The sequence below is a fragment of the Carcharhinus amblyrhynchos genome, chromosome 25 (assembly GCF_965287045.1).
Source record: "Carcharhinus amblyrhynchos chromosome 25, sCarAmb.v2.hapA, whole genome shotgun sequence".
Taxonomy (NCBI): Eukaryota; Metazoa; Chordata; class Chondrichthyes; order Carcharhiniformes; family Carcharhinidae; genus Carcharhinus; species Carcharhinus amblyrhynchos.
This window is the reverse complement of record NC_137348.1, coordinates 10,602,527-10,626,159: the sequence shown is the minus strand read 5'-3', so window position 1 is coordinate 10,626,159 and position 23,633 is coordinate 10,602,527. Positions and strand designations below refer to the sequence as shown.

The 23,633-nt window shown below is 46.5% G+C and overlaps 1 protein-coding gene across 1 annotated transcript; it reads right to left on the bottom strand.

Annotated features, from left to right (window-relative positions):
- Nucleotides 1-359: 359 nt before the first annotated feature.
- On the bottom strand, nt 360-23,299 carry prdm12a (PR domain containing 12a). The gene is made up of 5 exons (XM_080212191.1): nt 23,080-23,299; nt 20,189-20,379; nt 17,005-17,160; nt 15,256-15,370; nt 360-745 (listed from the first exon to the last, which is right to left on the bottom strand). Exons 1-5 carry the CDS (start codon nt 23,297-23,299, stop codon nt 360-362), a joined length of 1,068 nt encoding a protein of 355 aa, XP_080068317.1.
- Nucleotides 23,300-23,633: the final 334 nt, after the last annotated feature.

The window sequence follows — 23,633 nt, the reverse complement described above, 5'->3', positions numbered from 1 at the left end:
GCCTTGTTGCATTTTGATGACCAATTGCAGGATCTCTCACCAGTCTCTTAAAAATAAAACAGACATGGTAACAGATACAAGAGACACCTTGGCACACATTAGCTACATATTAGAGAGAGGGTGTGAGGGAGATTCAGGACAGACCGGGTTCAGGGAAACATGACACTTCTGTATTTCTGAACTTTTCTCTTAAATGTCTACAGTTTGCGTCATTGGCCAAAATGGGGGTTCATTTGGGCAAAATGCCTCTGTCTCCATGGCGACACGTTGGGCAGTGAAAGAACTTCCTTTTCCTCTTCCGCCAAAGTTTCTTTTGTAAATTCGATGGGAAGAATTCCTGATCAGGAGGTGCCCGGCAGTCACAGTACCATGGTGGGGATGTGGTGCGCCAGGGTGGCAGAGTGCGACACGGCCAGGGGTGGCGAGTGGGGCTGCAGCGAGGCAGGGGGCGGCCGGTGCCTGGCGCTCTTTTGGTGGGCCCGGAGTCCGGCCAGCTGGGAGTAGGCGCTCTGGCACACCTGGCACTTGTAGGGGCGTTCGCCCGTGTGCAGGCGCACGTGGTTCCTCAGCGTGGACGACTGGCTGAAACGGCGATTGCAGAAACGGCAGATGAAGGGCTTGTCCAGGGTGTGGATGCGCATGTGTGAGCGGAGGTTGCTGCGTGAGTTGAAGCCACGGTAACAGATCACGCATCGCATCCGTCCCGCGCTGCTCCCACCGGAACCATCCCCTGTGTTCAGATCATCTGCAGAGAAGTAAACAAAGGAAATGGATGTTATTACTGCAGTATTCTTCATTTCTTATTCATTTTAGACTGCGGGGATTTAACACTGAGATGAGGCAGGATTACTCACAGAGGGTGGTGGATTTGTGGAACTCACAGCGCAGTGGAATCTGAATCGTTGAATGGTTTCAAGAAGGAAATAGACATTTTTTAACTTTAAAAAGGGATAAGGGGAACAGGTGGGGAGGTGGATTTGAGACCAGGGAGAGATCAGCCATGGAGAAGCAGGGCTAAATTTGCCTCCTTCTTCTTCTAATTCCTAATTTCCTATGTTTATGGGACATGGGTGTCGCTAGCCAGCATTTATTGCCCATCTCAATTGCCCTACAGAAGGTGGTGGTGAGCTACTTTTGAACCACTGCAGTCCCTGAGGTGCAAGTACATCCACAACGCTGTTAGAGAGAGAGGTCCAGGATTTTGACCCAGTGACACTGTCGGAACAGCGATATATTTCCAATTCAGGATGGTGTATGCCTTGGTAGAGAATTTCCAGGTGGTGGTGTTCCCAGGTGTCTGCTGCTCTTGTCCTTGTAGATGACAGCGGCCTTGGGTATAGAAGGTGCTGTCGAAGGAGCCTTGGTCCTCGGTGAGTTCCTGCAGTGCATCTTGTAGATGGTACACACGGCTGCCACTGTTCATTGGTGGTGGAGGGAGTGAATGCTTGGCTGGCAATCAAGCGGGGCTGCTTTGCCCTGCGTTGCTGCCAATTCTAGACACTATTCTACACGAACGATGCCAAGATCATGGAGAGAGTGCAGAATACTGGAGCAGAGATGAGGGACTTCAAGAAGCTGGAATTATTTTCCTAAGAGCTGAGAATATTATGGAGAGATTCAGTGGCAATCCCAGGTATGAAGGGATTTGCTTATGAGGAGGGGTTGAGTAGGTTGGGCCTGCACTCATTGGAGTTGAGAAGAATAAGAGGTGACCTTATTGAGACAGATCAGATTCTCAGGGGGCTTGACAGAGTAGATGTTGAGAGGTTGTTTCCCTTTGTGGGAGAGTCTTGGACGAGACGGCATCATCTCAGATTAAGGGGGATAAGGAGGAGTTCCTTCTCTCAGGAGGTAATGAATCTGTGGAATTCTTTCCCGCAGAGGGCTGTAGTGGTTGGGCCATTGAGTATGTTGAGTATGAGATAGATAGATTTTTAATCGGTAAGGGAATCCAGAGTTATGGAGAGAAGGTGAGAAAATGGATTATCACATCAGATCAGCCATGACCTCATTGAATTGTGAGATGACCTGATGGACTGAATGGCCTACTTCTGCTCCTCCATGTGTTATGGTTTTATATTCAAGATTATAAAGCATTCCGATAGAGGAGAGGAGGAGAAATTGCTTCCAGAGACCGAAGATGAGATGTCCAGAGGACTCAGACTGAAGGTCGTTCATTGGTAAAAATTCTAGAATTGGGGTGGGGGGGCAGCGGTGATGAGGAATTTTGGTTTGATGCAGCCAGTGGTTATGATCTGGAATTCACTGCCTGAAAGGGCAGGAGAATGAGATATAATCATAACCTTGAAAAGAGAATTGATTTTCTTAGCGGAGAAGAGATGGTTTGTAGGGTTGTGGAGAATGAATGGGGAGCGGGAGTTAGTGGAATAACTCCTTCATAGAAGCTGCTACAGGCAATGGGAATCTCCGAGGCTGTATGATTTTTATATTTCTCTGATATATATCAGTACAGTACAAACAGCAGGGTTAAAAGATAACACAGAGATAAACAGATCATTTTAGTGGGTTAGCAGGACATGAGTGTTCAGTTTTCTGAAGCTCTTTGGCCTCATTAAGGTGAGGAATATGTGTTACTAGTGGGGTGGCACAGTGGCACAGTGGTTAGCACTGTTGCCTCACAGTGCCAGGGATCCGGGTTCAATTAGGTCACTATCTGTGTGGAGTCTGTACATTCTCCCTGTGTCTGCATGGGTTTCCTCCCGCAGCCTGAAAGATGTGCTAGTTAGGTGCATTGCCGATGCTAAATTCTCCCAAACAGGTGCCGGAGTGTGGCAACCTGGGGATTTTCACAATAATTTCATTGCAGTGTTAATGTAAGCCTACTTGTGACTAATAAATAAACCAGTTTCAGTACTAAGCACTCACTGAGGTGGCACAGCTGGGGAAAATGCCAACTACCCTGCCCAGTCACATATCCCTAATGTTAAAGCAAATTAAATCCCCATTGGTATGACACCTCCAGGCTGAGGACAGGGACACAGATTAAAGCCCTTGTTACACCCATTACCTCCAGATCAGACAAAGAATTTAGCTGCAGAGTCACACTCTCTTTACCATTCCAATACACTGCCTAGATCACAGTGCAGTCTGAAAGAACAGAGTGCTAACCCATTGAATCACAGAGTGCAGTGTGTGAAAGGACAGTGTGTTAACCCATTGAATCACATAGTGCAGTGTGTGAAAGGACAGTGTGTTAACCCATTGAATCACACAGTGCAGTGTGTGAAAGGACAGTGTGTTAACCCATTGAATAACACAGTGCAGTGTGTGAAAGGACAGTGCGTTAGCACATTGAATTACAGTGCAGTGTGTGAAAGGACAGTGTTAACCCATTGAATCACACAGTGCAGTGTGTGAAAGGACAGTGTGTTAACCCATTGAATAACACAGTGCAGTGTGTGAAAGGACAATGAGTTAACCCATTGAATCACACAGTGCAGTGTGTGAAAGGACAGTGTGTTAACCCATTGAATCACACAGTGCAGTGTGAATGGACAGTGTGTTAACCCATTGAATAACACAGTGCAGTGTGTGAAAGGACAGTGTGTTAACCCATTGATTCTCACAGTGCAGTGTGTGAAAGGACAGTGTGTTAACCCATTGAATCTCACAGTGCAGTGTATGAAAGGACAGTGTGTTAACCCATTGAATCTCACAGTGCAGTGTGTGAAAGGACAGTGTGTTAACACATTGAATAACACAGTGCAGTGTGTGAAAGGACAGTGTGTTAACCCATTGAATCACAGAGTGCAGTGTGTGAAAGGACAGTGTGTTTACACGTTGACCCTGCAAGTCCTCCTTATTAACATTTGGGGGCTAGTGCCAAAATTGGGAGAGCTGTCTCACAGACTAGTCAAACAACAGCCTGACATAGTCATTCTCACGGAATCATACCTTACAGATAACACCCCGGACACCACCATTACCATCCCTTGATCTGTCCTGTCCCACCTGCAGGACAGACCCAGCAGAGGTGGTTGCACAGTGGCATATGGAGGGGAGGGAGTTGCCATGGGACTCCTTAACATTGAGTCGGGACCCCATAAAGTCTCATGGCTTCAGGTTAAATATAGGCAAGGAAACTTCTTACTGGGTGCCACGAATTACCCTCCTGTGGCTGATGGATCAGTATTTCTCCATGTTGAACAACACTTGGAAGAAGCACTGAGGATGATAAGGACACAGAATGTACACTGGATGGGGGATTTCAACGTCCATCACCAAGAGATTCTTGGCAGCAGCATTACTGATTGAGCTGGTTGGGTCCTAGAAGATATAACTGCTAGGCAGGGTCTGCAGCAGGTGGTGAAGGAACCAACAAGCAGAGATAGCATCCTAGACATCATCCTTAATAATCAGCTGGCTGCAGATGCATCTGTCCATGACAGTATCGGTAAGAGTGACCACCGCACAGTCCTTGCGGAGACAAAGTCCCACCTTCACATTGAGAATAACCTTCATTGTGTTGTGTGGCACTATCACCATGCTAAATGGGACAGGCTTTGAACCAATCTAATTCAAGACTGGGCATCCATGAGGTGCTGTGGGCCATCAACAGCAGCGGAACGGTACTCCAGCACAATCTGTAACCTCATAGCCTGGCACATCCCCCATTCAACCATTACCATCAGGGCAGGGCATCAATCCTGGTTTAACAGAGAGTGCAGGGGGGGCAGCACCAGGCATGCATGAAAATGAGGTGCCAACTGGTGAAGCTACCAAACAGGATTACTTGCATGCCAAACGGCAAAAACAGCAAGTGATAGACAGAGCTAAGCGATCCCACAACCAGCGGATCAGATCTAAGCTCTGCAGTCCTTCCACATCCAGTCGTGAATGGTGGTGGGCAATTGAACAGGTCACCGGAGGAAGAAGCTCCACAAGTATCCCCAGCCTCAATGATGGAGGAGCCCAGCACATCAGTGCAAAAGGTAAGGCTGAAGTATTCACAACAATCTTCAGCTAGAAGTGCTGAGTGGATGATCCATCTCAACCTCCTCCAGTGGTCCCCAGCATCTCAGATGCCAGTCTCCAGCCAATTCTATTCACTCCACGTGATATCTGGAACAGTTGGAGGCACTGGATACTGCAAAGTCAATGGGCCCTGATAACATTCCAGCAGTAGAACCATAGAACATTACAGCACAGAAACAGGCCTTTTGGCTCTTCTTGGCTGTGCCAAACCATTTTTGTGCCTAGTCCCACTGACCTGTACCTGGACCATATCCCTCCACAGCCCTCTCATCCATGTACCTGTCCAAGTTTTTCTTAAATGGTAAAAGTGAGTCCACACTCACCACTTCAGCTGGCAGCTCATTCCACACTCCCACCACTCTGTGTGAAGAAGCCCCCCATAATATTTCCTTTAAACTTTTTCCCCTTCACCCTTAACCCATGTCCTGTAGTTTTTTTCTCCCCTAGTCTCAGTGGAAAAAGCCTGCTTGCGTTCACTCTATCTAAACCCATCAAAATCTTATACACCTCTATCAAATCTCCCTTCATTCTTCTACGCTCCAGGGAATAAAGTCCTAACCTATTCAATCTTTCTCTGTAACTCAGTTTCTCAAGTCCCAGTAACATCCTTGTAAACGTTCGCTGCACTCTTTCAATCTTATTAATATCCTTCCTGTAATTAGGCGACCAAAACTGCACACAATACTCTAAATTCAGCCTCACTAATGTCTTATACAACCTCACCATAACATTCCAACTCTTATACTCAATACTTTGATTTATAAAGGCCAATGTACCAAAAGCATTCTTTACGACCCTATCTCCGCTGGTTGGAGTCATACCTGGTAAATAGGAAATGGTTATGGTTGTGGAGGGTCAGTCATCTCAGCTCCACGACATCTCTGCAGGAGTCCCTCAGGGTAATGTCCTAGGCCCAACAATCATCAGCTGCTTCATCAATGACCATCTCTCCATCATAAGGTCAGAAGTGGGAATGTTCACCAATGATTGTGCAATGTTCAGCACCATTCGTGACTCCTCAAATACTGAAGCAGCCCATGTTGAAATGCAAAAAGATCTGGACAATATCCAGGCTTGGGCTGGAAAGTGGCAAATAACACTCGTGCCACACAAATGCCAGGCAATGATCATCACCAATAAGAGACACTCTAACCACTGTCACTTAACATTCAATGGTGTAATTATCACTGAGTCTCCCACTGTCAACATCCTTGGGGTTACCATTGACCAGAAGCTCAGCTGGAATCACCACATAAACACAGTAGCTACAAGAGCAGGTCAGAAGCTAGGAATACTGCGGCGAGTAACTCACTTCCTCACTCCCCAGAGCCTATTCACCATCTACAAGGCACAAACCAGGAGTGTGATGGAATACTCCCCACTTGCCTGGATGGGTGCAGCTCCAACAGCATTCAAGCTTGACACCATCCAGGACAAAGCAACCCACTTAATTGGCACCACATCTACAAACGTTCAAACCCTCCACCTTCACTGCTCAGTAGCAGCAGTGTGAACTATCTACAACTGTAGCAACTCAAAAATCCTTAGACAACACCTTCCAAACCCATGACCACTTCCATCTAGAAGGACAAGGGCAGCAGATAAATGGAAACACCACCATCTGCAAGTTCCCCTCAAAACCACGAACCACCCTGACTTGGAAATATATCGCCATTCATTTGCAGTCGCTGGGTCAAAATCCTGGAATTCCCTCCCGAACAGAATTGTGGGTCACCCACACAACATCAACTGCAGTGAATAAAGAAAGCAGCTCACCAGCACATTCTCAAGGAGAAGGGATGGGAAATAAATGCTGGACAGTCAGTGACACCCATGTCCCATGATGGAATTACAAATAAATCAGTGCAGTGTTGAAAGGACAGTGTGTAAACCCATTGAATCTCACAGTGCAGTGTATTAAAGGACAGTGGGTTAACTGATTGAATCTCACAGTGCAGTGTATTAAAGGACAGTGGGTTAACTGATTGAATCTCACAGTGCAGTGTATTAAAGGACAGTGGGTTAACTGATTGAATCTCACAGTGCAGTGTATTAAAGGACAGTGGGTTAACTGATTGAATCTCACAGTGCAGTGCAAAAGAACAATGGCTTTACCCATTGAATAACTCAGTGCAGTGTGAGAAGGGATAGTGGGTTAACCCATTGAATCACCCAGTGCAGTGTGTGAGTGTACAGTGTGTTAACCCATTGAACCACAGTGCTGTGTGTGTGTGTGAAAAGACAGTGCATTAACCCATTGGACCACATAGTGCTGTGTGAAAGGATAGGTTGTTAAACCGTTAAAACTCGTAGTGCAGAGTGAAAGGACAGGTTGGTAACTCATTTAATCATGCAGTGCAGTAAGTGAAAGGACAGTGTGTTAACCCATTGAATCACACAGTGCAATGTGTGAAAGGATAGGTTGTTAATCCATTAAATCACACAATGCAGTTTGTTAAAGGACATTGTGTTAACCCACTGAATCACACATTGCAGTGTGTGAAAGCACAGTGTGTTAACCCATTGAGTAACATAGTGCCGTGTCAGAAGGGACAGTGGGTTAACCATTGAATCACCCAGTGCAGTGTGTGAATGGACAATGTGTTAACCCATTGAGTCACACAGTGCTGAGTGTGAAAGAACAGTGTGTTAACTCATTGAATCACACAATGCAGAGTGCAAGGACTGGTTATTAGCCCACTGAATTACAGAGTGCAATGTGTGAAAGGAGAGTGTGTTAACCATATAATCACACAGTGTTATGAGAAAGGGCAGTGTGTTAACCCTTGAATCTCATAGTGCAGTGCGAAAGGATAGGTTGTTAACCCATTGAATCACACAATGCAGTGTCCAAGGACTGGTTGTTAACCCATTGAATCTCACAGTGCAGTGTGTGAAAGGACATTGTGTTAACCCAATGAATCACACAGTACTGTGTGAAAGGATAGATTGTTAACCCATTAAATCTCACAGTGCAATGTGAAGGGATAGTGTGTTAACTTAATGAATTTCACAATGCAGTGTGTGAAGGGACAGTGTGTTCACCCATTGAATCTCACAATGCAATGTCCAAGGATTGGTTGTTAACCCACTGAATCTCACAGTACAGAGTGTGAAAGGAGAATGTTTTAACTCATTGACTCACACAGTGCAGTGTGTGAATGCATGTTGCAGTAACCCATTGAATTTCACAGTACAGTGTGTGAACAGATAGTGTTTTATCCCATTGAGTCTCTCAGTGCAGTGTGAAAGGACAGTATATTAACCCATTGAACCACACAATGCAGTGTGTGAATGGACAGTATGTTAACCCATTGAACCACACAACGCAGTGTGTGAACGAACAGTATGTTAACCCATTGAACCACACAATGCAGTGTGTGAACGGACAGTATGTTAACCCATTGAACCACACAATGCAGTGTGTGAACGGACAGTATGTTAACCCATTGAACCACACGGTGCAGTGTGTGAAAGGACAGTGTGTTAACTCATTGAATCACACAATGCAGAGTGCAAGGACTCGTTGTTAACCCATTGAATCTCACAGTGTAGTATGAAAGGACAGGTTGTTAACTCATTGAAGCACACACTACAGTGTGTTAACCCATTGAATCTCACAGTGTAGTGTATTCAAAGAAAGTGTGTTAACCCATTGAATCTCACAACGTAGTGTAATAAAAGACAGTGTGTTAACTCATTGAAGATCACAGAGCAGTATGAGCAGGGATAGTGGATTAACCCATTGAATAACACAGTGCAGTGTGTGAACAGATAGTGTGTTAACCGATTGAATTACACAATGCAGTGTGTGAACGGACAGTGCACTAACTCCTTGAATCACACAGTGCAGTGTGTGAAAGGACAGTGTGTTAACCCATTGAATCACACAGTGCAGTGTGTGAAAGGACAGTGTGTTAACCCATTGAATCACACAGTGCAGTGTGTGAAAGGACAGTGTGTTAACCCATTGAATCACTCAGTGCAGTGTGTGAAAGGACAGTGTGTTAACCCATTGAATCACTCAGTGCAGTGTGTGAAAGGACAGTGTGTTAACTCATTGAATCACACAATGCAGAGTGCAAGGGCTGGTTATTAACCCATTGAATCACAGAGTGCAGTGTGTGACAGGAGTGTATTAACCATAGAATCACACAGTGCAGTGTGTTAAACCATTGAATCTCACAGTGTAGTGTGAACGGACAGTGTGTTAACACATTGAACCTCACAATGCATTCGAAAGGACAGTGTGTTAACACATTGAATCTCACAATGCATTTGAAAGGACAGGTGTTAACCCTTGAATCACACGATGGAGTGTGGAAGGACAGTGTGTTAACCCATTGAATCACACAGTGTAGTGTGAACGGACAGTGTGTTAACACATTGAACATCACAATGCATTCAAAAGGACAGTGTGTTAACACATTGAACCTCACAATGCATTCGAAAGGACAGGTGTTAACCCTTGAATCACACGATGGAGTGTGGAAGGACAGTGTGTTAACCCATTGAATCACACAGTGCAGTGTGTGTGAAAGGGCAATGAGTTAACCCATTGAATCACACAGTGTAGTGTGAACGGACAGTGTGTTAACACATTGAACCTCACAATGCATTCGAAAGGACAGTGTGTTAACACATTGAACCTCACAATGCATTCGAAAGGACAGGTGTTAACCCTTGAATCACACGATGGAGTGTGGAAGGACAGTGTGTTAACCCATTGAATCACACAGTGCAGTGTGTGAAAGGACAATGAGTTAACCCATTGAATCACACAGTGCAGTGTGTGAATGGACAGTGTGTTAACCCATTGAATCACACAGTGCAGTGTGTGAAAGGACAATGAGTTAACCCATTGAATAACACAGTGCAGTGTGTGAAAGGACAATGAGTGAACCCATTGATCACACAGTGCAGTGTGTGAATGGACAGTGTGTTAACCCATTGAATCACACAGTGCAGTGTGTGAAAGGACAATGAGTTAACCCAATGAATGACACAGTGCAGTGTGTGAAAGGACAGTGTGTTACACCATTGAATCACACAGTGCAGTGTGAAAGGACAGTGCATTAACTCATTGGATCTCACACTACAGTGTCCAAGGACTGGTTGCCAACCCATTGAATCTCACAATGCAATGTGTGAAAGGACAGTGTGTTAACCCAATGAATCACACAGTGCAGTGTGAAAGAACAGGTTGTTAACCCACTGAATTACACAATGCAGAATGCAAGGATTGGTTGTTAACTCATTGAATCACACAGTGCAGTGTGAAAGGACAGCGTGTTTTCCCATTGAATCACACAGCGCAGTGTGAAAGAACAGTGTGTTAACATATTGAATTACACAATGCAGTGTCCGAGGATTGGTTGTTACCCCAATGAATCACACAGTGCTGCGTAAAAAGATTGTTTGTTAACCCATTGAGTCACACAGTGCAGTGCGAAAGAACAGTGTGTTTACCTATTGAATGTCACAAAGCAGTGGGTGAAAAGACAGTGTGTTAACCCATTGAATCAAACAGTGCAGTGTGAAAGGTTGTTAACTCATTGAATCACACAATACTGTGTCCAAGGACTGGTTGTTAACCCACTGAATCTCACAATGGTGTGTGTGAAAAGACAGTGGGTTAACCCATTGAATCCCACAGTGCAGTGTGTTAAAGGATAGTGTGTTAACCCATTGAATGACAGCGCTCTGTGTGAAAGGACAGTGTGTTAACCTGTTGAATCACACAATACAGTGTGAAAGGACAGGTTGTTAACCCATTGAATGACAAAGCACAATGTGTGAAAGGACAGTGAGTTAACCCATTAAATCACACAGTGCGGTATGTGAATGAATGATGCGTTAACCCATTGAATCACACAGTGCAGTGTGAAAGGACAGTGTGTTAACACACTGAACCACACAGTGCGGTATAAGAACATAAGAACATACGAAATAGGAGCAGGAGTAGGCCATCTAGCCCTTCGAGCCTGCCCCGCCATTCAATAAGATCATGGCTGATCTGTCGTGGCTCAGTTCCACATTCCCACCTTCTCCCCATAACCCTTAATCCCCTTGCTTATCAAAAACCCATCAACCCGCGTCTTAAAAATATTTAGCGAGGCAGCCTCCACCACTTCAACGGGCAGAGAATTCCAGAGATTCACCACCCTTTGAGTGAAGAAGTTCCTCCTCAACTCCGTTCTAAACCGCACCCCCCCCCTTTATCTTGAGGCTGTGCCCCCTAGTCCTACTGTCCTTTCTGAGCGGGAAGAGTCTCTCCACTTCTATCCTATCCATCCCATTCATCATCTTATACGTCTCAATGAGATCTCCCCTCATTCTTCTAAATTCTAACGAGTACAAGCCTAGTTTATTCAGCCTCTCCTCATAGCTCAACCCCCTCAACTCTGGTATCAGCCTAGTAAACCTCCTCTGCACTCCCTCCAAGGCCAAAATATCCTTGCGTAAGTGCGGCGACCAAAACTGCACACAGTACTCCAGCTGCGGCCTCACCAATGCCCTATACAGCTGCAGCAAGACCTCCCTACTTTTATATTCAATCCCCCTCGCTATGAAGGTCAGCATCCCATTCGCCTTCCTGACCACCTGCTGCACCTGCAAGCTGGGTTTTTGCGACTCATGCACAAGGACCCCGAGGTCCCTCTGCACCGTCACCTGCTGCAGTTTTTCGCCACGTAAGAAATAGTCCTTCCTACCATTATTCCTACCAAAGTGGACCACCTCGCACTTGCCAACATTAAATTCCATTTGCCATTTCCTGGCCCATTCGCCCAGCCTATCTAGATCCTTCTGCAGACTCTCCACACCCTCCGCGCAATTTGCCGTTCCCCCAATATGAAAGGACAGTGTTCCGATATCTGTGAGGAAAAGACTTGAAGCTTGGCCTTCAAGATGAAGTGATTGCATCATCAAATCTTGCAGTCTTCTCTTGGGGAGACAGTGTTGCTGTTGTAATGTAACTGGACTCATAATCCTTGAACCTGGGTTAATGCTGCAGGGACATGTGTTCCAGTCCCACTACAGCAACGAAAGGAATTTGAATCCTAATTGGTAAAAATGTTCCACCAGACAGAGCTGCAACACTAGTCAAGATCTGCAACAGCAACATAGGTAAGAAGAGGTTTTGAAAGCAGAATATAGGGAGCTGGGAAATAAACTAAAAAGTAGAACTTCAAAGGTAGTAATCTCAGGATTTCTCCCAGTGCCAGCAAGAGCAGAAAGATTTTCCAAAGCCATGTTTCAAAATCTCTTATTTTTAAAATGTATCTCCCACTCTCTGTGCACTGCAGAGTGTACTAGCTTGAATCATTAATAATCAATGGGCGAGGCCTATTCCCACTGGACAGGTTGGCAGCATAGCACTGAGTGGGCCATTGTGTATGTGCCAATCTGTCAGTGCTGAGGTCGGCACATGGGCAGTAACCCCACACTGCTGGCCTCCCGATCACTGGCCTGCCCCGATCACCGATCTCGGCGCTGTCACTGCCGAGTGCAGGGCGGCAGCGAAACCCTCCACACCCATCGATTTCAACCCCCCCTGGAGGCCCTACCCCTATGGGCCCTGCCCCCATCAAGCCCTTCCCTCTTGGCATTGCCCTCTGCCAAAGTGCCTCCTTCGGCTTTGCCGCTTTGCCCCTTGGACGGTGCCAGCGTGTCAGGCTGGCACTACCAAGCTGGCAATGCCTAGGGGGCACACCCTCCTTACCCCTGACCTTCTGGGGGGTCACCATGCCCCCTCCCTTCACCCCAGTGAGATCGGGCCAGCTGCCTGCTCACAGAGAGCTGTTGTTAAACCCCGCTGGAATGAAACACCCCTGGTGGGTGGGAGAGGGGGATTCTGGTGGGCACAGAAACTTCAGTCCCGGGCACGTGAATGATTGAAATAATCATTTAAATAATTTATTCAGCTCCGTGCCTATTTCTGGCACTGGAAATCTGGCAGCCGGAGATGGGCAGAGGCCGGGTGCCCAGCGCGATGCCCGTTACATGGCTTCCGCTTTAGTCTCCCAGCCCACTGCGCTGCTGAAGCAGGATTGCCACTAACATGTATAAGTGTTAAAAAGACAAGTCTCAATCGGAATGTATTGAACATTCACAATAAAGTAGATTAATTACAGTGCAAACTGATATAAGCGGGCACAATAGGATTGCAATTGCAGAGACACGGCTGTAGGGTCACCAAGGCTGGGAACTGAATATCCAGGGCTACCCGATTTCTAGGAAGGACAGATGAAAATCAGGTGGGGGTGCCATTGTCTGTTCCTCAGCACAATGGTAAGAAATGATACAGGCTCAGAAAATCTCAATGTAGATTCAGTCTGGATGGAGCTAAGAAGAAACAAAGGCTGGAAAACATTAGTGGGAGCTGCCTGCAGGCCTCTGAAGAGTAAAGGTAAAGAAAGGGAAGAAATTAGGGATTCATATAAGAAGGGAGCTACATTAATCATGGCTGACTTCCATGTACATAGAGATTGGGTAAATAGAATTAGCAGCAATATTATGGTGGATAAGTTCCTGGAGAATGGACAAGATGGTTTTTTTTAGACCAGTGTGTCGAGGAACTGACTCGGGAACATGCTTTCCTAGCTGTGGTACTATGCAATGAGAAAGGATTAATTGATAATCTGGCTGGGTGCTGCTCTTCAGGGAGGAGTGACCATAACATGGTAAATTTGAATGGAAGCAGCAAGTAAGAATAAATGTTTTTTTTTCAAGTGGCAAGCAGTTATTAGTAAGGTCTTGCAGAGATCAGTGTTTGGGCTCCAGCTATTCACAATATACATCAATGGTTTGGATGAAGGAACCAAATATAATATTTCCAAGTTTGCTGGTGATACCAAACTTGGTGGATATATGAATGATGAAGAGGATGCTAAGAGGCTTCAAGGTGAGTAAGACAAGTTGAGTGAGCGGGCAAATATATAACAGGTGCAGTATAACATGGATAAATTTAAATTTACCCTCTTCAGAAACAGAATAGCAGAGTATTATTTAAATGATGATAGATTGGGAAAGGTTGACGTAAACCAGAATATAAACCAATCATTTTGCAGAATCACACTGGGGGAGAAGATATTGACAGGGATCAAATATCCACCGATCAGAATGAAAACAGAAATGTTTACATGCGCAAGAAACTACAAAGGGCTGTGAACGTAGTCCAGTCCATCACACAAACCAGTATCCCATCCACTGACTCCACCTACACTTCCCACTGCTTCAGAAAGGCAGCCAGTATACTCAAGGACCCCACACACCTCAGACATGTTCTCTTTCACCTTCTTCCATTGGGAAAAGGAGACAAGAGTTTGAGGTCATGTACCAATTGACTCAAGAACAGCTTCTTTCCTGCTGCCATCAAACTTTTGAGTGGACCTAATATATATTAAGCTGACCTTTCTTGACACCCTAGCTATGACTGTAACATTACATTCTGCACCCTCTCCTTACCTTCTGTTTGAATGGAATGTTTTGTCTGTATAGCTAAAGTAAAGTTCACTTATTAGTCACAAGTAAAGCTTACATTAACACTGCAATGAAGTTACTGTGAAAATCCCCGAGTCATCACACTCCGGCGCCTGTTCAATACATCTAACCAGCACGTCTTTTAGAATGTGGAAGGAAACCGGACCACCCAGAGAAAACCCATGCAGACATGGGGAGAATGTACAAACTCCACACAGACCGTGACCGAAGCCAAGAATTGAACCCAGGTCTCTGGCACTGTGAAGCAGCAGGGCTGACCACTGTGCCACCTGTTTAAAAAAAAGCCTATTGTACCTTACATTCCCTCATCCAAGTACTCACTAGGCATAAGTCTGCTTAGCTTCCAAGATCAGGCTTCCCAGACTAACATAGCTGCATGCCATAGTGTGCAGGAAACAATACTCTTCACTGCATCCCAATACGTGTGACAATAAAAATCAAATCAAAATCAATGTATAAACATGCTTAAATAGAAGCTAGCAATTCCAGGGTTAAAATATTCTCTATTCCTTTCCCGCTCCTGTTCGGGTCCTGCGAGTTTGTGTGTGATTACAGTGAAGGTGATGATTGCAGTGATCCACCTCCCACCAGTGGTGAAACATTAGGCATTTCATCACAATTAATAGATCAGGATCAACCCTGCTGAGAAGTGTTTAAATAATCCGACTGTCTATTTAACAATTCCTCATCCCTCCCTGCCCCTTATACACTCTTCAGTTTTACCCCTCTTATCCCACTGGTGTTAACTACTATTACCATCTTTGTTCTTTTTCCTGTGTTCTTCCTCTGTCCCTGGAACTCCCGGGATTCCGAGGAACGTATTCTGTGTATTTCCGTACCACACCAGCAGCTCCTGGTCTGGGGGGATTGTCTGTAGGGGAAAGGGAGACAAAGAAAGACATTGCTTCAATCCCAGTAGCCATTCTGTTATCTAATCACTGGCATTCACCATTAATTTTCACCTCTGCTTCTAGATCCATGGTTTGGAGAATCTTCCCCTGCCCTACACCCTTGTTTGGGTCAGGTACAACACAGACTCGGTGCAGAGTGAAGCTCCCTTTTCTAAAATCCCAGCAGAAAAGTGTGAGAGGCAAAACTACACCCCCTCCCCGCTCCCATCATTCTGGGTGAAAGGAAAGCTCACCCACTGTCCCAGCCTGCTACCTTCAAAGTGGAGAAAGTACCAAAAATTGTCTGATTTCAAGAAGAAATTAGATATAGCTCTTGGGGCTAAAGAGATCTAGGGATATGGAGGGGGAAGACGGGATCAGTATATTAAATTTGATGATCAGTCATGATCAAAATGAATAGTGGAGCAGTCTTGAAGGGCTGAATGGCCTACTCCTAGTTTCTATGTTATTTATTTTAGTGTCACAAGTAGACTGACATTAACACTGCGATGAATTTACTGTGAAAATCTCCTAGTTGCCACACTCTGGCACCTGTTCGGGTACACTGAGGGAGAATTCAGTGTGGCCAATGCACCTAACCAGCACATCTTTTGCACTGTGGAGGAAACCGGAGCACTCTACCTCACAGTGCTCGGGGCCTGGGTTCAATTCCCAGCTTTGGTCACTGTCTATGTGGAGATTATACATTCGCCCCGTGTCTGTGTGGGTTTCCTCCAGGTGCTCGGGTTTCCTCCCACACTCCAAAGATGAGCGGGTTAGGTTAATTGATCATGCTAAATTGACCCTTAATGTCAGGGGGACTAGTTAGGGTAAATACACGGGGTAATGGAGAGGGGGCCTGGGTGGGATTGTGGTCAATGCAGACTCCATGGGCCGATTGGCCTCCTCCTGCACTGCAGGATTCTATGATTCTAAGAGTGAATTCCACACATTCACCACCCTCTAGCTGAAGAAATTTCTCCTCACCTCAGTTCTAAGAGGTTATCCTCAAACTATGACCCCTAGTTCTGGCCTCTCCCACCATTGGGAACATTCTTTGAGTCTACCCTGTCTAAACCTGCTGGAATTTTAAAAGTTTCTATGAGATCCCCTTTCACTCTTCCAAACTCCAGTGAATACAATCGTAACTGACTTAGTCTATCTTCATATGACAGACCTGCCATATACTGCCAAATGCCAGTACTGAACCCAGTGGAGTGTTTTCTAAGCACTGGGGAGGGATGGCAGGGGTGATGGGGGGTGGTTATAAATTCATGTCCACCACTCTTCCCAAGTTCAAGGCAGTTTTTTTTCAATGAGGTAAATCTTTTACAGGTACTAAACATTATAATTTTGACAAACTGCAGATACTGGAAAGCTGAAGTATATTTTGGTGAGATTCACTTTCATCCCACTGACTTGTTCGATATTTTTCCGTCGATGCAATTTTCACATTTCTGGAAGCTCTGATTTGCCAAGAGTTAAGGAGCGGTTCCCCTCCCCTCCTGAAACTCTATCCGGACCCCCTTCCCCCACTGGGCAGAGCTCAACCTGGGCTGGGTTCAGTCCTGATGCCATCCTTTGATGCAAGGCAGTGGCTAGGAGAGCACCTCACCTCAGTAGCTTTGTAGTAAATGTTGTTTCCGATCTGGACCACTTCCAAGTTTTGCTCCTGCTCATTTCTGGCACATTTGATGTAAGTCATCCAGCTGCGGTGATCCTCTTGGCTGGCGTCAATGAAATACCTCACCGTGCCATCATCATTAAAAACCTGGGCACAGAGGGAGAGAGGGAGGGAGAAGATTAATACTGGCCCTGGAAACTGACAGCAAAACCAGCGCTGACCCGGGACACCGAAATCAGCACTAACGCCACTCCCTGGGTTAATATCCCGCATGGTGGCGCAGCGACTCCCAGCTCTGGTCATTGTCTGTGTGGAGTCTGCACATTCTTTCTGTGTCTGCATGGGTTTCCTCCCACAGTCGGAAAGCTGTCCTGGTTAGGTGCATTGGCCATGCTAGATTCTCTCTCAGTGTACCCGAACAGGTGCCAGAGTGTGGCGACTAAACGATTTTCACAGCAACTTCATTGCATCTAAACAGCACGTCTTTCGGGCTGTGGGAGGAAACTGGAGCACCCAAAAGAAACCCACGCAGACACGGAGAGAAGATACAGACAGTGACCCAAGCCGAGAATCGAACCTGTTTCCCTGAAGCTGTGAGGCAGCAGTGCTAATCATTGTGCCATAGTATTGAGAGATAGGGATGACAGAAGAGAGATAGAGACATCTGAGAGAGAGAGCGCGGGAGAGACAGAGAGGGACAGAGCGAGAGAGACAGCGAGCGAGACAGAAACAGAGAGAAAGACAAAAAAAAAACAGAGAAAGAGAGCAAGAAAATCAGAGGCAGAAACACAGAGAGAGGGACAGAGCGATGAGACAGAGAGGGGGAGAAATAGAGTCAGAGAGCGGGAGACACAGAATGAAAAAGAGTGAGAAACAGAGATAGAGAGTGAGAGACACAGAACGAGAAAGAGAGAGAGAGGAGGGAGACAGAGAGACAGACAGGGAGACAGACAGAGAGAGACAGAGAGAGAGAGACAGAGAGAGAGAGACAGAGAGAGAGAGAGAGAGAGAGACAGAGAGAGAGAGAGCGAGAGAGACAGACAGAGAGCGAGAGACAGACAGAGAGAGAGACAGAGAGAGAGAGACAGAGAGAGAGAGAAACAGAGAGAGAGAGAGAGCTATTTCCAAAAAGCCATTCTGTCTCTAATTCCGATATGGAGTGTGTGACAGATCCTATCCCCTATTCCCTGCGCTTTAAGAGTTATTCTGTAGGACTGAAGTCATTCTTTCTGAGCAGCCAAAGTGTCCGGGACACATTCAGAAACCCACCCACTTGTTTAAGAATGTTCAAAGCAAGCTACTCTAATCATCCACATTGGGTAAATGCTGGAAAATCTCTGCAGGTATGCTGCCCGACCCGCCGAGGTTTTCCAGCATGTTCAGTTTTGCCTACAGATTCCAGCATCCGCTGTAACTTCCTTTCATCTACACAGGAAAATATTCTACTGATATCATGTGGAATATAACCTATCCCCATCAGGAGAGTGACACAGAGCATAGAAGACAGGCTGATAGAACAGAGACTTTATAACCCCCGTGTTCCCAGCTGGAGTGGGACTGGGGTGGCACAGAGCACTGGCAAAGCTGGACTGGGCACTGGATTGCACTGGGTATCTTCACTGGAGCTAAAAGCAATCCAAACTCAGCGACAGGTTTACCGCTACAAGTGAGGCTGGTGCATTCGATCCCCCGGAACCGCCACCACCACCCACATCCGCAGCAACCGCCCCCCCCACCCCACCCCACCGCCTCCCCCGGGGATGCAGTGTTACTCCCGGTAACTCACATATGGAATAATTTCCTCTACAGTCCCAGAGTATTATTCCCCTATAAGCACAGTGTCCCCTATACCCGCGGTGCTCTGTATATTGTTGCCCATAAGTGGGGGGGGGGAGGGGTTTGTTGCTCCGTGTTACCAGGTGTGGGGGGTGCTCTGCACAGTCGGGATCGTTACCTTGCAGGACCAGATATATGGGTGATGTCCCAGATAACCAGGTGTGTGGGATGCTGCTCCGTGTAAACGGGAATGTAAAACATTGTCCTGCAAAGCCAGGCGTATGACTGCTGTCCCCTAAAATCAGTGTACAAAACATTGTTCCCTAGAACCAGATGTGAGGTGTTATCCACATAAACAAATGTGCAGAATGTTGTCCCCTGTAACCAGATGTGCGAGGTGTTGTCCCTATAAACAGATGTGAGGAATATTGTACCCTATAACTAGATATGCAAGCTATTATCTACATAAACAGAAATGCGGAATGCTGTCTCCTATAACCGGATGTGTGGAATGTTGTCGCCTATAACCAGATGTGCGACGTGTTGTCCCCAGAACCAGATGTGAGGAATGCTTTCCCTATAACCAACAGGGTTTATCTGAGCGCTGTTCCTTTATCAGATTTTCAGAACATCCCTCCAAAAGCTCGTGTTACCAAATAAACCTGTTGGATTTTAACCTGGTGTCGTGGGACTTCTAACTGTGCCCACCCCAGTCCAATGCTGGCATGTCCGCATCACGGCTTCCCCTATAACCAGATGTTTGAGGTGTTATCCCTCAGTCCCCTATAGCCAGATGTGCGGGATGCCGTCCCCTATAGCCAGATGTGCGGGATGCAGTCCCCTATAGCCAGATGTGCGGGATGCCGTCCCCCATAGCCAGATGTGCGGGATGCAGTCCCCTACAGCCAGATGTGTGGGATGCAGTCCCCTATAGCCAGATGTGTGGAATGCAGTCCTCTATAGCCAGACGTGTGGAATGCATTCCCCTATAGCCAGATGTGTGGAATGCAGTCCCCTATAGCCAGATGTGTGGAATGCAGTCCCCTATATCCAGATGTGTGGAATGCAGTCCCCTATATCCAGATGTGTGGGATGCAGTCCCCTATAACCAGATGTGTGGAATGCAGCCCCTATAGCCAGATGTGTGGAATGCAGTCCTCTATAGCCAGACGTGTGGAATGCAGTCCCCCATAGCCAGACGTGTGGAATGCAATCCCCCATAGCCAGATGTGTGGAATGCAGTCCCCTATAGCCAGGTGTGTGGAATGCAGTCCCCTATAGCCAGATGTGTGGAATGCAGTCCCCCGTAGCCAGATGTGCGGACTGCAGTCCCCATAGCCAGATGTGCGGACTGCAGTCCCCTATAACCAGCTATATAGCCCAGTATCAGTCCCCTTACCTCCCACATCAGGTTGTTGTTCTTGAACAGGTCCACATGCTCCGGGGAGATAATTCTGCCGGTGAACGGACCCATTTCGGTGCCGGGTTTAATCCAGGTCTTGGAGAAGATTCCCAGTCCCTCCCCGGGGATGGAGCTCTGGGCAATAATCACCTCGGATGGGAGCACCAAACTCGACAGCTTTTGAACTTCTGAGTGGGAGGGGAAGGAGAGGTGGGTGAAAGGTTAGAACCGAAGAACTCGGGGCAGTCACACAGCAACAACTGGGGTTCCATCACTAAACTCGGTGGATCGGATTCCTCTATCTTCAAGGAAATGTGGAGGACTAGGCAGACCTGGGAATAACCTGAGCTAAGAGGAGGGATCCTCACACCGAATAGAATGGCAATTCCGATGGAAATGAGGAAGGGATTCAGTTATAACAACAAAAAGACAGGAGGTAAAATTCACATTAGGAGGTTTCAGCTGATAGTTAAACATTGACAGGTCGAATGTCATCTCTCCGCGGCCATCTCACATGTTTCGCTGACACTTTGTTTAACTGGCAGCAGCAGGAAGCCGGAACAGAGTCCTGAGCACAACAGGGTCAGAGACAGAGCGAGGACCCACCACCCACTGAAGGTCCTCGCTCGCTGCTCTCTCCGGGAAAGGTGATTGAAAAGGTACTTTCGTTGGGCCCCCCACCCTCTGCAGAGACTTGGCTGGTTAAACCCGAGTTCTACCTGAGCTAAACCTGGGTTAAATCCGAGTTACACCTGGGCTAAATTTGGTTTAAACCTGGGCTAAAACCGAGTTACACCTGGGCTAATTCCGGATCAGATCAGGATTATATCAGGAACATATTAGGATTAAATCTGGATTATATCGGGGTTACATCTGGGTTATATCTGGGTTAAACCTGGGTTATATCGGGATTATATCTGGGTTAAATTTGGGTTATATTGGGGTTAAACCTGGGTTATATCGGGATTATATCTGGGTTAAATTTGGGTTATATTGGGGTTAAACCTGGGTTATATCGGGGTTAAATTTGGGTTATATTGGGGTTAAATCTGGGTTATATCAGGGTCATATCGCGGTTATATTAGGGTTAAATCAGGACCATGTCGGGGTTAGATCTGGGCTATATCGGAATGATATTGGGGTTAAATCTGGGTTATAGCGGGATTATATCGGGGTTTTTAATAAGGGTTAAATCTGGATTACATTAGTGTTATATCGCGGTTATATTAGGGTTAAATCTGGGTTATATCGCGGGTATATCGGGGTTAAATCAGGGTTATATCGGGGTTAAATTAGGATTCGTTCCATTTATAAATCCGAATTGGCAGGTGATTTTTTTTAAACCCATGGAATGAAATGTATAAGATTATTTGTCCGGGAATCCGGGATGGGAGTGTGATACAAAATGTTAGCCCAGAGAGAGGTGGCTGAGGGTGAGTGTAACCACACCACCCCACCCCCCGCCAACCCCGGAGACAGAGACACTCACTGCTGGTTAAACTGCCCATTTCAGACTCTCCCCGTTCATCCGCCCTCCCCCCTCCCTATCCCGGGTTTTAAATAACTCACGATTTCCCGATACCGGGACAAGATTATCACTGGAATGCGAATCAATCCGATTGAGGATTGAACCAAGCGGGAATATCCTCTCTCAATAAGGAACTGGGATCTTCCTTTCACCAGGAGACGCTTCAGAGAGCAATGTTAACATAGCAGGGGTGAGGAAACCAATTAGATAGCGCCTTCTAAAGAGCTAGGTCAGGCACAATGGGCCGAATGGTCTCTGCAATTCTATAAACAAATTCAAAAAAATCCTTAACCATCGAGAATAACACAGAACATTCCGTGGCATCATTTCAAATATCAAATACTAAACCCCGGTTTGATTTTTCGATCGAAATCCGGGAAAGTTTGAAACCCAGTTTTAAATCCTGTACAAAATGCAATTTCTCTTATTTAAGCCCAGCAGCCTGTAACACAGAGACCCACCCGACACAACCCCCCCTTTAAATATAACAACCTGGAAAATAAAATCATTACAAAGTCCCAGATCCTCACAGAAAAAGAAACGAAAGATTTTTGGCAAAACGTCTAAATGGTGAAAGGATTATTCCAGATTTGCCGAAGGTATTGACAATGAAGCCGGAACTGGTTTGATTGCTGCTAACGGGAATCCCGGTTCCATCTCCCGGGATTAACCCCCGGTGTGATTCTCATAGTCTGAGAGTCTGGAGCCGATTTCCCCAGATTCCCTCCCTCTCCCTCAGTGAGTTGTCCGGGTTTTGGAAACACGACTCACTCACTCTCCCTCACTCCTTACACACACTCACTCACTCTCACTCTCCCTCACTCCTTACACTCACTCACTCGCCCACACTCACTCATTCATTCACACTCAGTCACACACTCATCCACACTCATTCACACTCTCACTCACCCACACTCACTCATTCACTCTCACTCACTCACACTCAGTCTCACACACTCTCACTCACTCTCACTCCACACACATACAACTCATTCATTCACACCCACTCTTACTCACACTCATTCACACTCACACTCACCCACATTCATTCATTCACTCTCACTCACACTCTCAGTCTCACTCACACTCTCACTCACACTCAGTCTCACACACTCACTCCACACACATACAACTCATTCACTCACACTCTTACACACTCATTCACACACACACTCACATAGTCACACTCACACACTCACTTACACTCACACTCACATAGTCACACTCTCACACACTCACTCACTCACGCACACACACACACACACTCATTCAATCACTCACTCAATCACAAATCTCTCACTCATTCACACATTCATTCACTCACTTATTCACTCCCTCACTCAGTCACACACTCACTCACCTCCGGTAAAGGATTGCGATAACGCCTCGGCGGTGAAGGCGATTTTCTGGCCGCCGCTGTTGGTCCTATCTTCAAAAAGTTGCTCTCCCAACACATTCCTCCACCTCCCGTACAGAAAGCTGTGCAGAATGTCGGATGTGATGATCTCCGCCAGCGAGAAGCCGTGAGGCTTGAAGCCGGCTTTGAGAGCCAGAGCATCGGAGGGCAGGACAGAGCCCATTGGTGTGGAGAGGGAGAGAGGAGAGAGGGAGAGAGGGGAGAGGAGATAGAGAGGGAGAGAGGAGAGAGAGAGGGAGAGAGGATGGAGAGAGAGAGACTGTCTCCTGTCTCAGTCGCTGTAAGCAGGGAGGGGGGGTAAAGGCAGACAGACTGTGAGGGGCAGTGGGCAGAGACTGGAGTGTGGTGTGTGTACCTTCTCTAGTCCAGAGGGGGAAAACAAATCTCTCAGCCCTCTATATAGCCTCCTGCATGACCTCCTAATTGGTTATTAATGACCTCCTGACGTCTGAGAGGAGGCTGGTTATAGGACAGAGTTCCTGGAGGGAGGGGAACAA

What these genes read in the sequence shown, in the direction of transcription:
- prdm12a (XM_080212191.1), bottom strand. Translation starts at nt 23,299, where the DNA reads ATGGGCTCTGTCCTGCCCTCCGATGCTCTGGCTCTCAAAGCCGGCTTC. An exon ending in ATCGCAATCCTTTACCGGAG is followed by an intron (nt 20,380 to 23,079) that starts GTGAGTGAGTGT and finishes CCTCCCACTCAG; the next exon opens with AAGTTCAAAAGCTGTCGAGT. An exon ending in TTTACTACAAAGCTACTGAG is followed by an intron (nt 15,371 to 17,004) that starts GTGAGGTGCTCT and finishes TTTCCCCTACAG; the next exon opens with ACAATCCCCCCAGACCAGGA.